A 14,427-nucleotide genomic window follows, 5' to 3' on the forward strand; every position below is an offset into this window, starting at 1 on the left:
TCCACCAGAACACAGGCACTAGTCCCCTCCACCAGGAAGCCTACACAACCCACTAAACCAACCTTAGCCACTGGGGACAGACACCAAAAACAACGGGAACTACGAACCTGCAGCCTGCAAAAAGGAGACCCCAAACACAGTAAGATAAGCAAAATGAGAAGACAGAAAAACACACAACAGGTGAAGGAGCAAGATAAAAACCCACCAGACCTAACAAATGAAGACATAATAGGCAGTCTACCTGAAAAAGAATTCAGAATAATGATAGTAAAGCTGATCCAAGATTCTATTTCCAAGATTCTATTTCCAAGATCCAAAATCTTGGAAATAGAATAGACAAAATGCAAGAAACAGTTAACAAGGACCTAGAAGAACTCAAGATGAATCAAGCATTGATTAAAAACACAATAAATGAAATGAAAAATACTCTAGATGGGATCAATAGCAGAATAACTGAGGCAGAAGAACGGATAAGTGAGGTGGAAGATAAAATAGTGGAAATAACTGATGCAGAGCAAAATAAAGAAAAAAGAATGAAAAGAACAGAGGACAGTCTCAGAGACCTCTGGGACAACATTAAATGCACCAACATTCGAATTATAGGGGTTCCAGAAGAAGAAGAGAAAAAGAAAGGGACTGAGAAAATATTTGAAGAGATTATAGTTGAAAACTTCCCTAATATGGGAAAGGAAATAGTTAATCAAGTCCAGGAGGCACAGAGAGTCCAATACAGAATAAATCCAAGGAGAAGTATGCCAAGACACATATTAATCAAACTGTCAAAAATTAAACACAAAGAAATCATATTAAAAGCAGCAAGGGAAAAACAACAAATAACACACAAGGGAATCCCCATCAAGATAACAGCTGATCTCTCAGCAGAAACTCTACAAACCAGAAGGGACTGGCAGGACATAATTAAAGTGATGAAGGAGAAAAACCTGCAACCAAGATTACTCTACCCAGCAAGGATCTCATTCAGATTTGATGGAGAAATTAAAACGTTTACAGACAAGCAAAAGCTGAGAGAGTTCGGCACCACTAAACCAGCTTTACAACAAATGCTAAAGGAACTTCTCTAGGCAAGAAACACAACAGAAGGAAAAGACCTACAATAACGAACCCAAAACAATTAAGAAAATGGGAATAGGAACATACATATCAATAATTACCTTAAATGTAAATGGACTAAATGCTCCCACCAAAAGACACAGAGTGGCTGAATGGATACAAAAACAAGACCCATATATATGCTGTCTACAAGAGACCCACTTCAGACCTAGAGACACATACAGACTGAAAGTAAGGGGATGGAAAAAGATATTCCATGCAAATGGAAACCAAAAGAAAGCTGGAGTAGCAATTCTCATATCAGACAAAATAGACTTTAAAATAAAGACTACTAGAAGAGACAAAGAAGGACACTACATAATGATAAAGGGATCAATCCAAGAAGAAGATATAACAATTGTAAATATTTATGCACCCAACATAGGAGCACCTCAATACATAAGGCAAATACTAACAGCCATAAAAGGGGAAATCGACAGTAACACACTCATAGTAGGGGACTTTAACACCCCACTTTCACCAATGGACAGATAATCCAAAATGAAAATAAATAAGGAAACACAAGCTTTAAATGATACATTAAACAAGATGGACTTAATAGATATTTATAGGACATTCCATCCAAAAACAACAGAATACACATTTTTCTCAAGTGCTCATGGAACATTCTCCAGGATAGATCATATCTTGGGTCACAAATCAAGCCTTGGTAAATTTAAGAAAATTGAAATTGTATCAAGTATCTTTTCCGACCACAATGCTATGAGACTAGACATCAATTACAGGAAAAGATCTGTAAAAAATACAAACACATGGAGGCTAAACAATACGCTACTCAATAACGAAGTGATCACTGAAGAAATCAAAGAGGAAATTAAAAAATACCTAGAAACAAATGACAATGGAGACACAACGACCCAAAACCTATGGGACGCAGCAAAGCAGTTCTAAGGGGGAAGTTTATAGCAATACAATCCCACCTTAAGAAACAGGAAACATCTCGAGCAAACAACCTGACCCTGCACCAAAAGCAATTAGAGAAAGAAGAACAAAAACACCCCAAAGTTAGCAGAAGGAAAGAAATCATAAAGATCAGATCAGAAATAAATGAAAAAGAAATGAAGGAAACGATAGCGAAGATCAATAAAACTAAAAGCTGGTTCTTTGAGAAGATAAACAAAATAGACAAACCATTAGCCAGACTCATCAAGAAAAAAAGGGAGAAGACTCAAATCAATAGAATTAGAAATGAAAAAGGAGAAGTAACAACTGACACTGCAGAAATACAAAAGATTATGAGAGATTACTACAAGCAACTCTATGCCAATAAAATGGACAACCTGGAAGAAATGGACAAATTCTTAGAAATGCACAACCTGCCAAGACTGACTCAGGAAGAAATAGAAAATATGAATAGACCAATCACAAGCACTGAAATTGAAACTGTGATTAAAAATGTTCCAATAAACAAAAGCCCAGGACCAGATGGCTTCACAGGCGAATTCTATCAAACATTTAGGGAAGAGCTAACACCCATCCTTCTCAAACTCTTCCAAACAATTCCAGACGAAGGAACACTCCCAAACTCATTCTATGAGGCCACCATCACCTTGATACCAAAACCAGACAAAGATGTCACAAAGGAAGAAAACTACAGGCCAATATCACTGATGAACATAGATGCAAAAATCCTCAACAAAATACTAGCAAACAGAATCCAACAGCACATTAAAAGGATCATACACCATGATCAAGTGGGGTTTATTCCAGGAATGCAAGGATTCTTCAATATACGCAAATCAATCAATGTGATACACCATATTAACAAGTTGAAGGAGAAAAACCGTATGATCATCTCAATAGATGCAGAGAAAGCTTTCGACAAAATTCAACACCCATTTATGATAAAAACCCTGCAGACAGGAGGCATAGAGGGAACTTTCCTCAACATAATAAAGGCCATATATGACAAACCCACAGCCAACATTGTCCTCAATGGTGAAAAACTGAAACCATTTCCACTAAGATCAGGAACAAGACAAGGCTGCCCACTCTCACCACTCTTATTCAACCTAGTTTTGGAAGTTTTAGCCACAGCAATCAGAGAAGAAAAGGAAATAAAAGGAATCCAAATTGGAAAAGAAGAAGTAAAGCTGTCACTGTTTGCAGATGACATGATGCTATACATAGAGAATCCTAAAGATGCTACCAGAAAACTACTAGAGCTAATCAATGAATTTGGTAAAGTAGCAGGATACAAAATTAATGCGCAGAAATCTCTGGCATTCCTGTACACTAATGATGAAAAATCTGAAAATGAAATCAAGAAAACACTCCCATTTACCATTGCAACAAAAAGAATAAAATATCTAGGAATAAACCTACCTAAGGAGACAAAAGACCTGTATGCAGAAAATTATAAGACACTGATGAAAGAAATTAAAGATGATACAAATAGATGGAGAGATATACCATGCTCCTGGATTGGAAGAATCAATATTGTGAAAATGACTCTACTACCCAAAGCAATCTACAGATTCAATGCAATCCCTATCAAACTACCACTGGCATTTTTCACAGAACTAGAACAAAAAATTTCAAAATTTGTTTGGAAAAACAAAAGACCCCGAATAGCCAAAGCAATCTTGAGAACGAAAAACGGAGCTGGAGGAATCAGGCTCCCTGACTTCAGACTATACTACAGAGCTACAGTAATCAAGACAGTGTGGTACTGGCATAAAAACAGAAAGACAGATCAATGGAACAGGATAGAAAGCCCAGAGATAAACCCATGCACATATGGTCAACTTATCTTTGATAAAGGAGGCAGGAATGTACAGTGGAGAAAGGACAGCCTCTTCAATAAGTGGTGCTGGGAAAACTGGACAGGGACATGTAAAAGTATGAGATTAGATCATTCCCTAACACCATACACAAAAATAAGTTCAAAATGGATTAAAGACCTAAATGTAAGGCCAGAAACTATCAAACTCTTAGAGGAAAACATAGGCAGAACACTCTATGACATAAATCACAGCAAGATCCTTTTGGACCCACCTCCTAGAAAAATGGAAATAAAAACAAAGATAAACAAATGGGACCTAATGAAACTTCAAAGCTTTTGCACAGCAAAGGAAACCATAAACAAGACCAAAAGAGAACCCTCAGAATGGGAGAAAATATTTGCAAATGAAGCAACTGACAAAGGATTAATCCCCAAAATTTATAAACAGCTCATGCAGCTCAATAGCAAAAAAACAACCCAATCCAAAAATGGGCAGAAGACTTAAATAGGCATTTCTCCAAAGAAGATATACAGGCTGCCAACAAACACATGAAAGAATGCTCAACATCATTAATCATTAGAGAAATGCAAATCAAAACTACAATGAGATATCATCTCACACCAGTCAGAATGGCCATCATCAAGAAATCTAGAAACAATAAATGCTGGAGAGGGTGTGGAGAAAAGGGAACGCTCTTACACTGCTGGTGGGAATGTGAATTGGTACAGCCACTATGGAGAACAGTATGGAGGTTCCTTAAAAAACTAAAAATAGAACTACCATATGATCCAGCAATCCCATTACTAGGCATATACCCTGAGAAAACCATAATTCAAACAGAGACGTACCAAAATGTTCATTGCAGCTCTATTCACAATAGCCCGGAGCTGGAAACAACCTAAGTGTCCATCATCGGATGAATGGATAAAGAAGATGTGGCACATATATACAATGGAATAATACTCAGCCATAAAAAGAAACGAAACTGAGCTATTTGTAATGAGGTGGATAGACCTAGAGTCTGTCATACAGAGTGAAGTAAGTCAGAAAGAGAAAGACAAATACCGTATGCTAACACATATATATGGAATTAAAAAAAAAATGTCATGAAGAACCTAGGGGTAAAACGGGAATAAAGACACAGACCTACTTGAGAATGGACTTGAGGATATGGGGAGGGGGAAGGGGAAGCTGTGACAAAACGAAAGAGCAGCATGGACATATATACACTACCAAACGTAAGGTAGATAGATAGTGGGAAGCAGCCGCAGAGCACAGGGAGATCAGCTCGGTGCTTTGTGACCGCCTGGAGGGGTGGGATGGGGAGGGTGGAAGGGAGGGAGATGCATGAGGGAAGAGATGTGGGAACAGATGTATATGTATGACTGACCTTCAAGATGGCAGAGAGTAAGACATGGAGATCACCTTCCTCCCCACAAATACATCTACATGTGGAACAACTGCTACAGAACACCTACTGCATGCTGGTAGAAGACCTCAGACTTCCCAAAAGGCAAGAAACTCCCCACGTACCTGGGTAGGGCAAAAGAAAACAGAAAACACAGAGACAAAAGAATAGGGACAGGACCTGCACCTCTGGGAGGGAGCTGTGAAGGAGGAAAAGTTTCCAAACACTAGGAAGCCCCTTCACAGGCAGAGATGGGTGGTGGGCTGGGGGGAAGCTTCAGGGCCATGGAGGAGAGCGCAGCAATACGGGTGCAGAGGGCAAAGTGGAGAGACTTCCACACAGAGGATTGTGCCTATCAGCACTCACCAGCCTGAAAGGCTTCTCTGCTCATCCGCCTAGACGGGTGGGGGCTAGGAGCTGAGGCTCAGGCTTCAAAGTTCTGATCCCAGGGGGAGGACTGGGGTTGACTTCGTGAACACAGCCTGAAGGGGGCTAGTGCACCACAGCTAGCCCAAAGGGAGTCTCGGGAAAAGTCTAGAACTGCCTAAGAGGCAAGAGACCATTGTTCCATCAGAGACCCCCTGGCTCAATATAATATCAAATGGCAAAAGCTCTCCCAGTGATCTTGATCTCAATGCTAACACCTAGCACCATTCAACGACGAGCAAGCTATAGTGCTGGACACCCTATGCCAAACAACTAGCAAGACAGGAACACAATCCCACCCATTAGCAGAGAGGCTACCTGAAATCATAATAAGGTCACAGACACCCCAAAACACACCACTGGACGTGGTTGTGCCCACCAGAAAGACAAGGTCCAGCCTCATCCACCAAAACACATGCACTAGTCCGCTTCACCAGGAAGCCTACACAACCCACTAAACCAACCTTAGTCACTAGGGGTAGACACCAAAAACAACGGGATCGACAAATCTGCAGCCTGCGAAAAGGAGACCCCAAACACAGTAAGTTAAGCAAACTGAGAAGACAGAAAAATACACAGAAGATGAAGAAGGAAGGTAAAAACCAACCAGGGCAAACAAATGAAGAGGAAATAGGCAGTCTACCTGAAAAAGAATTCAGAATAATGATAGTAAAGGTGATCCAAAGTCTTGGAAATAGAATGGAAAAAATACAAGAAACATTTAACAAGGACCTAGAAGAACTAAAGAGCAAACAAACAATGACGAACAACACAATAAATGAAATTAAAAATTCTCTAGATGGAATTAATAGCAGAATAACTGAGAGAGAAGAACAGGTAAGTGACCTGGAAGATAAAATAGTGGAAATAACTACTGCAGAGCAGAATAAAGAATGAAAAGAACTGATGACAGTCTCAGAGACCTCTGGGATAACATTAAATGCACCAACATTCGAATTATAGGGGTCCCAGAAGAAGAAGAGAAAAAGAAAGGGGCTGAGAAAATATTTGAAGAGATGATAGTTGAAAACTTCCCTAATATGGGAAAGGAAATAGTTAATCAAGTCCAGGAAGCACAGAGAATCCTATACAGGATAAATCCAAGGAGAAATACGCCAAGACACATATTAATCAAACTGTCAAAACTTAAATACAAAGAAAACATATTAAAAGCAGCAGGGGAAAAACAGCAAATAACATACAGAGAATCCCCATAAGGTTAACAGCTGATCTTTCAGCAGAAACTCTGCAAGCCAGAACTGAGTGGCAGGACATATTTAAAGTGATGAAAGGGAAAAACTTACAACCACGATTACTCTACTCAGAAAGGATCTCATTCAGATTCGCTGGAGAAATTAAAAACTTAACAAGCAAAAGCTAAGAGAATTCAGCACCACCAAACCAGCTTTACAAAAAATGATAAAGGAACTTCTTTAGGCAGGAAACACAAGAGAAGGAAAACACCTACAATAACAAATGCAAAACAATGAAGAAAACGGTAATAGGAACATATATATAGATAATTACCTTAAGTGTAAATGGATTAAATGCTCCAACCAAAAGACATACATGGCTGAATGGATACAAAAACAAAACCCGTATATATGCTGTCTACAAGAGACCCACTTCAGACCTAGGGATACATACAGACTGAAAGTGAGGGGATGGAAAAAGATATTCCATGCAAATGGATACCAAAGGAAAGCTGGAGTAGCAATTCTCATATCAGACAAAATAGACTTTAAAATAAAGACTATTACAAGAAACAAAGAAGGACACTACATAATGATAAAGGGATCAATCCAAGAAGAAGATATAACAATTGTAAATATTTATGCACCCAACATAGGAGCACCTCAATACATAAGGCAAATGATAACAGCCATAAAAGGGGAAATTGACAGTAACACAATAATAGTAGGGGACCTTAAGAGCCCACTTTCACCAATGGACAGATCATCCAAAATGAAAATAAATAAGGAAACACAAGCTTTAAGTGATACATTAAACAAGATGGACTTAATTGATATTTATAGGACATTCCATCCAAAAACAACAGAATACACTTTCTTCTCAAGTGCTCATGGAACATTCTCCAGGATAGATCATATCTTGGGTTGCAAATCAAGCCTCGGTAAATTTAAGAAAACTGAAATCGTATCAGGTATCTTTTCCAACCACAACGCTATGAGACTAGATATCAATTACAGGAAAAAATCTGTAAACATTACAAACACATGGAGGCTAAACAATACACTAAATAACCAAGAGATTACTGAAGAAATCAAAGAGGAAATCAAAAAATACCTAGAAACAAAGGCCAGTGAAAAAACGACAACCCAAAACGTATGGGATGCAGCAAAATCAGTTCTATAAGAGGGAAGTATAGAGCAATACAGTTGTACCTCAAGAAACAACTCAAGTAAACAACCTAACCTTATACCTAAAGCAATTAGAGAAAGAAGAACAAAACAACCTCAAAGTTAGCAGAAGGAAAGAAATCATAAAGATGAGATCAGAAATAAATGAAAAAGAAATGAAGAAACAATAGCAAAGATCAATAAAAGTAAAAGCTAGTTCTTTGAGAAGATAAACAAGATTGATAAACCATTAGCCAGACTCATGAAGAAAAAAGGGAGAAGACTCAAATTAATAGAATTAGAAGTGAAAATGGAGAAGTAACAACTGACACTGCAGAAATACAAAGGATCATGAGAGATTACTACAAGCAACTGTATGTCAATAAAAGGGACAATCTGGAAGAAATGGACAAATTCTTAGAAAAGCACAACCTTCCGAGAGCGAACCAGTAAGAAATAGAAAATATAAACAGACCAATCACAAGCACTGAAATTTAGACTGTGATTAAAAATCTTCCAAAAAACAAAAGCCCAGGACCAGATGGCTTCACAGGCGAATTCTATCAAACATTTAGAGAAGAGCTAACACCTATCCTTCTCAAACTCTTCCAAAATATAGCAGAGGGAGGAACACTCCCAAACTCATTCTACGAGGCCACCATCACCATCAAACCAGACAAAGATGTCAAAAAGAAAGAAAACTACAGGCCAATACCACTGATGAACATAGATGAAAAAATCCTCAACAAAGTACTAGCAAACAGAATCCAACAGCACATTAAAAGGATCATACACCATGATCAAGTGCGTTAATCCTAGGAATGCAAGGATTCTTCAATATACGCAAATCAATCAATGTGATACACCATATTAACAAACTGAAGAATAAAAACCATATGATCATCTCAATAGATGCAGAAAAAGCTTTCGAGAAAATTCAACACCCATTTATGATAAAAACCCTCCAGAAAGTAGGCATAGAGGGAACTTACCTCACCATAATAAAGGCCATATATGACATATATGACAAACCCACAGCCAACATCATTCTCAATGGTGAAAAACTGAACCCATTTTCTCTAAGGTCAGGAACAAGACAAGGTTATCCACTCTCACCACTCTTATTCAACATAGTTTTGGAAGTTTTAGCCACAGCAATTAGAGAAGAAAAAGAAATAAAAGGAATCCAAATCGGAAAAGAGGAAGTAAAGCTGTCACTGTTTGCAGATGAGATGATACTGTACATAGAGAATCCTAAAATCTACAAAAAGACTCATAAATAAAAATATTCTTTCCATATAGCAAAAAGAAAAAAGGGAAACAAAAATATTATTTGTTGGCAAATAGTTAAATAAATTATGGTATATTCATCCAATCAAATATTATATGTTTTGAAGCCATGATGTTTTTGAAGAATATTAACCACATGAAAAAAGTCACCCACTTAATGTTAAATAAAAACAGCAGATACTAACCTAAATACATAGTACTAGCCCAATTACATTAAAATGTATATAAATATGCAATATATCAGTACACAGAAAAAAAGGGAAGGAATTACATTAAAGTTCAACAACTCTAAATAATTAGATTTTTATTTTTTTCTTCAAAATTTTCTGTATTTTCAAAATTCTCTAATTGAATTCTCTATAATTTAAAAAGATATTCTTTCAAAAAAGAAACCTAGTAAACGAGTCTTTAGTTATATATTATATAATTCAAATGTTCAATTACACTTACCTGTTGTCATAGTTGGACTAAACAGCCCCAGTACTGACACGCTAGAATAGGAGATCAGGTCTTTATGTAATTTCCCACTTAAAAATTCTTCTGCTTCTTGGACAGATGTAATGTTCACTGGGCATGAAATCCTGTTGCTGGATGAATATTTAACTATATTCAAAATTAATTATTAAAGATACTTTTCAGCTTGTAAAAAAATAATAAAATATACTGAACGTAGCATATTCCACAGGATAAGCATCTGACAAAATAAAGACAATTAAATACTATTCTAAACAAAAAATCAGCCTCATTAAACAAAATTTCTATCTCCCTAAAGGTGATGGAATGTAGTAGATAGGCTCTGCTCATTAGTGTTTTCCCTGTGATCTCAATTCATACCTCCTCAACCTATCCAAAGTGTGTCAACAAAGTATGGGAATTAGAACTTTTATAGACCTAACATTTTAAAAATCTTAGGGTGAAGCTGAATACTTACAGCTGGATAAATTTTAGGAGATCTTCAGTTCCTAGCATACCAGCATAAGATACCGGGTTCTCGCCTTCCTTGTACATCTTTACAACAGGAAATTCAGTAACATTTTGCTTGGCACATACATGAGACCAATCTGCACAGTTTACTCTAGTAAGCAGCATAGTAGAGGTGCCTAAATAAAAGGAAAACGCACATTTTACAAATGTTAATGTAGAAAACTCATTTGTTGAGAATTGTCAATATTTTTTATATCCCATTCTTTTATTTAATGCTTATTGGAGTATGGCTTCACACTACAGTGTCAGTTTCTGTTGCACAACAAAGCCAATCAGCCATATGCATACACGTCCCCATATCTCCTCCCTCTTGAGCCTCCCTCCCACCCTTCTAGGTCATCGCAAAGCACCGAGCTGATCTGTGCTATGTTGCTGCTTCCCACCAGCCAACTATTTTATATCCGGTAGTGTATATATGTTGATGTTACTCTCACTTTGCCCCAGCTTCACCCTCCCACTCCATGTCCACAAGTCCATTTTCTATGTCCACCTCTTTATTCCTGCCCTGCAACTATGTTCATCAGTACCATTTTGGGGGGGGGAGGGGGATTCCATATATATGTGGTAGCATATAGTATTTTTTTCTTACTTCACTCTGTATGACAGACTCTAGGTCCATCCACCTCACTACAAATAACTCAATTTTGTTCCTTTTTATGGCTGAGTAATATTCCATTGTATATATGTGTCACATCTTCTTTATCCTTTCATCTGTTGATGGACACTTAGGTTGCTTCCATGGCCTGGCTATTGTAAATAGAGCTGCAATGAACACTGTGGTACATGACTCTTTTTGAATTATGGTTTTCTCAGGGTATATTCCCAGTAGTGGGATTGCTGGGTCGTATGGTAGTTCTATGTTTAGTTTTTTAAGGAACCTCCATACTGTTTTCCATAGTGGTTGTATTAATTTACATTCCCACCAACAGTGCAGAAGGGTTCCCTTTTCACCACGCCCTTTCCAGCATTTATTGTTTCTAGATTTTTTGATAATAACCATTCTGACTGGCATGAGGTGATACCTCTTTGTAGTTCTGATTTGCATTTCACTACTAATTAGTGATGTTGAGCATCTTTTCATGTGCCTCTTGGCCATCTGTATGCCTTCCTTGGTGAAATGTCAATTTAGGTCTTCCACCCATTTTTTAACTGGATTGTTTTTTTGATATTGAGCTCCATGAGCTGTTTGTATATTTTGGAGATGAATCCTGTCTGTTGTTTCATTTGCAAATATTTTCTCCCATTCTGAGAGTGGTCTTTTTTTGTCTTGTTTATGGTTTCCTTGGCTGTGCAAAAGCTTTTAAGTTTAATTATGTCCTATTTGTTTATTTTTGTTTTTATTTCTGTTACTCTAGGAGGTGGGAGAAAAAAGATCTTATGTCAAAGAGTGTTTTTCCTCTAAGAGTTTTATAATGTCTGGTCTTACATTTGAGTCTTTAATCCATTTGGAGTTTATTTTTGTGTATGGTGTTAAGTAGCATTCTAATTTCATTCTTTTACGTGTAGCTGTCCAGTTTTACCAGCACTTATTGAAGAGTTTGTCTTTTCTCCATTGTATGTTCTTGCCTCCTTTGTCATAAATTAAGTCCCCACATGTGCGTGGGTTTATCTCTGGGCATTCTATCCTGTATCATTGATATATATATTTGTGTTTTTGTGCCAGCACCATACTGTCTTCATTACTGTAGCTTTGTGGTATAGTCTGAAGTCAGGGAGCCTGATTCCTCCAACTCCATTTTTGTTTCTCAAATTGCTTTGGCTATTCGGGATCTTTTGCGTTTCCATATGAATTGTAAAATTTTTTGTTCTAATTCTGTGAAGGATTCCATTGGTAGTTTGATAGGGATTGCATTGAATTTGTAGATTGCTTTGAGTAGTATAGTCATTTTCACAATATTGAATCTTCTCATCCAAGAACGTGGTATATTTCTCCATCTGTTTATGTCATCTTTGACTTCAGCATTGTTTTATAGTTTCTGAGTACAAGTCTTTTGCCTCCTTAGGCAGGTCTATTCCTAGGTATTTTATTCTTTTTGTTGCAGTGGTAAATGGGAGTGTTTCCTTAATTTCTCTTTCTGATTTTTCATTGTTGGTGTATAGGAATGCCAGAGATTCCTGTGCATTAATTTTGTATCCTGCAACCTTATTAAGTTCATTGATTAGTTCTAGTAGTTTTCTGGTGGCATCTTTAGGATATTCTACGAATAGTATCATGTCATTGGCAAACAGTGACAGTTTTACTTCTTCTTTTCCAATTTGTATTCCTTTTATTTCTTTTTCTTCTCTGATTGCTGTGGCAAGGACTTCCAAAACTATGTTGAATAAGAGTGGCAAGAGTGGACATCCTTGTCTTGTTCCTGATCTTAGTGGAAATGCTTTCAGTTTTTTACCATTGAGTATGATGCTTGCTGTGGGTTTGTCATATATGGCCTTTATTATGTTGAGGTAGATTCCCTCTATGCCCATTTTCTGGAGAGTTTTATCATAAATTGATGTTGAATTTTGTCAAAAGCTTTTCCTGCATCTATTGAGATAATCATATGGTTTTTATTCCTGTATTTGTTAACGTGGTGTATCACATTGATTGATTTGCATATACTGAAGAATCCTTGCATCCCTGGGATAAATCCCACTTGATCATGGTGTATGATCCTTTTAATGTGCTGTTGGATTCTGTTTGCTAGTATTTTGTTCAGGAGTTTTGCATCTATGTTCATCAGTGATATTGGTCTATAATTTTCCTTTTTGTGTGTGATATCTTTTTCTGGTTTTGGTATCAGGGTGATGTGGTTTTGTAGAATGAATTTGGGAGTGTTTCTTCCTCTGCAATTTTTTGGAAGAGTTTGAAAAGGATCAGTGTGAGCTCTTCTCTAAATGTTTGATAGAATTCACCTGTGAAGCCATCTGGTCCTGGACTTCTGTTTGTTGGAAGATTTTTAATTCTGGTTTCAATTTCATTACTTGTGATAGGTCTGTTTATACTTTTAATTCTTCCTGGTTCCGTCTTGGAAAGTTTTGTCCATTTGTCCAAGAATTTGTCCCTTTCTTCGTGGTTGTCCATTTTATTGGCATATAGTTGTTTGTAGTAGTCTCTTATAACCCTTTGTATTTCTGCAATGTCAGTTGTGATTTCTCCTTTTACATTTCTAATTTTATTGATTTTAGTCCTCTCCCTTTTTTTCTTGATGAGTCTGTCTCAGGGTTTATCAATTTTGTTATCTTCTCAAAGAACAAGTTTTTAGTTTTATTGATCTTTGGTATTGTTGTCTTTGTTTCTATTTATTTCTGCTCTGATCTTTATGATTTCTTTCCTTCTACTGACTTTGGGTTCTGTTTGTTCTTCTTTCTCTAGTTGTTTTAAGTGTAGGGTTAGATTGTTTGAGAATTTTCTTGTGTCTTGAGGTGAGATTGTATTGCTATAAACTTCCCTCGTAGAACTGCTTTTACTGCATCTCATAGGTTTGGGGTCATTGTGATTTCATCATCATTTGTTTCTATGTATTTTTTTATTTCTTCTTTGATTTCTTCAGTGATTTCTTGGTTATTTAGTACTGCACTGTTTAGCCTCCATGTATTTGTGTTTTTTACAGGTTTTTTTTTCCTGTAATTGATTTCCAATCTCATAGCGCTGTGGTCAGAAAAGTTGCATAATACAATTTCAATTTTTTAAAATTTTCCAAGGCTTGATTTGTGACCCAAGATGTGATCTATCCTGGAGAATGTTCCATGTGCACTTGAGAAGAAAGTGTATTCTGTCACTTTTGGGTGAAATGTTCTATAAACATCAATTAGATCTGGTCTACTGTGTCATTTAAAGCTTGTGTTTCATTATTTATTTTCTGTCTCGATGATCTATCCATTGGTGTAAGTGGGGTGTTAAAGTCCCCTATTATTGTGTTACTGTCGATTTCTCCTTTCATGGTTGTTAGCATTTTCCTTATGTATTGAGGTGCTCCTATGTTGGGTACATAAATATTTATAATTGTTATATCTTCTTCTTGGATTGATCCTTTGATCATTATGTAGTATCCCTCCTTATCTCTTGTAACAGTCTTCATTTTAAAGTCTATTTTATCTGATATGAGTATTGCTACTCCAGCTT

The 14,427-nt window shown here is 36.9% G+C and overlaps 1 protein-coding gene across 4 annotated transcripts in view; it reads right to left on the minus strand.

Annotated features, from left to right (window-relative positions):
- The window catches only part of TXNDC16 (thioredoxin domain containing 16), a 115,795-nt gene that overhangs the window by 19,917 nt on the left and 81,451 nt on the right, over window positions 1-14,427 (minus strand). For all 4 annotated transcript variants that reach the window (XM_081228089.1, XM_081228090.1, XM_081228088.1 and 1 more), the window contains 2 exons: window positions 10,273-10,441; window positions 9,792-9,928 (listed from right to left, as the gene is read on the minus strand). In XM_081228089.1, coding sequence (XP_081084215.1) covers window positions 9,792-9,928; window positions 10,273-10,441 — 306 coding nt within the window. The remainder of the gene's footprint in view (window positions 1-9,791; window positions 9,929-10,272; window positions 10,442-14,427) is intronic.

Source organism: Mesoplodon bidens (genome assembly GCF_964165515.1).
Source record: "Mesoplodon bidens genome assembly, chromosome: 3".
Taxonomy (NCBI): Eukaryota; Metazoa; Chordata; class Mammalia; order Artiodactyla; family Ziphiidae; genus Mesoplodon; species Mesoplodon bidens.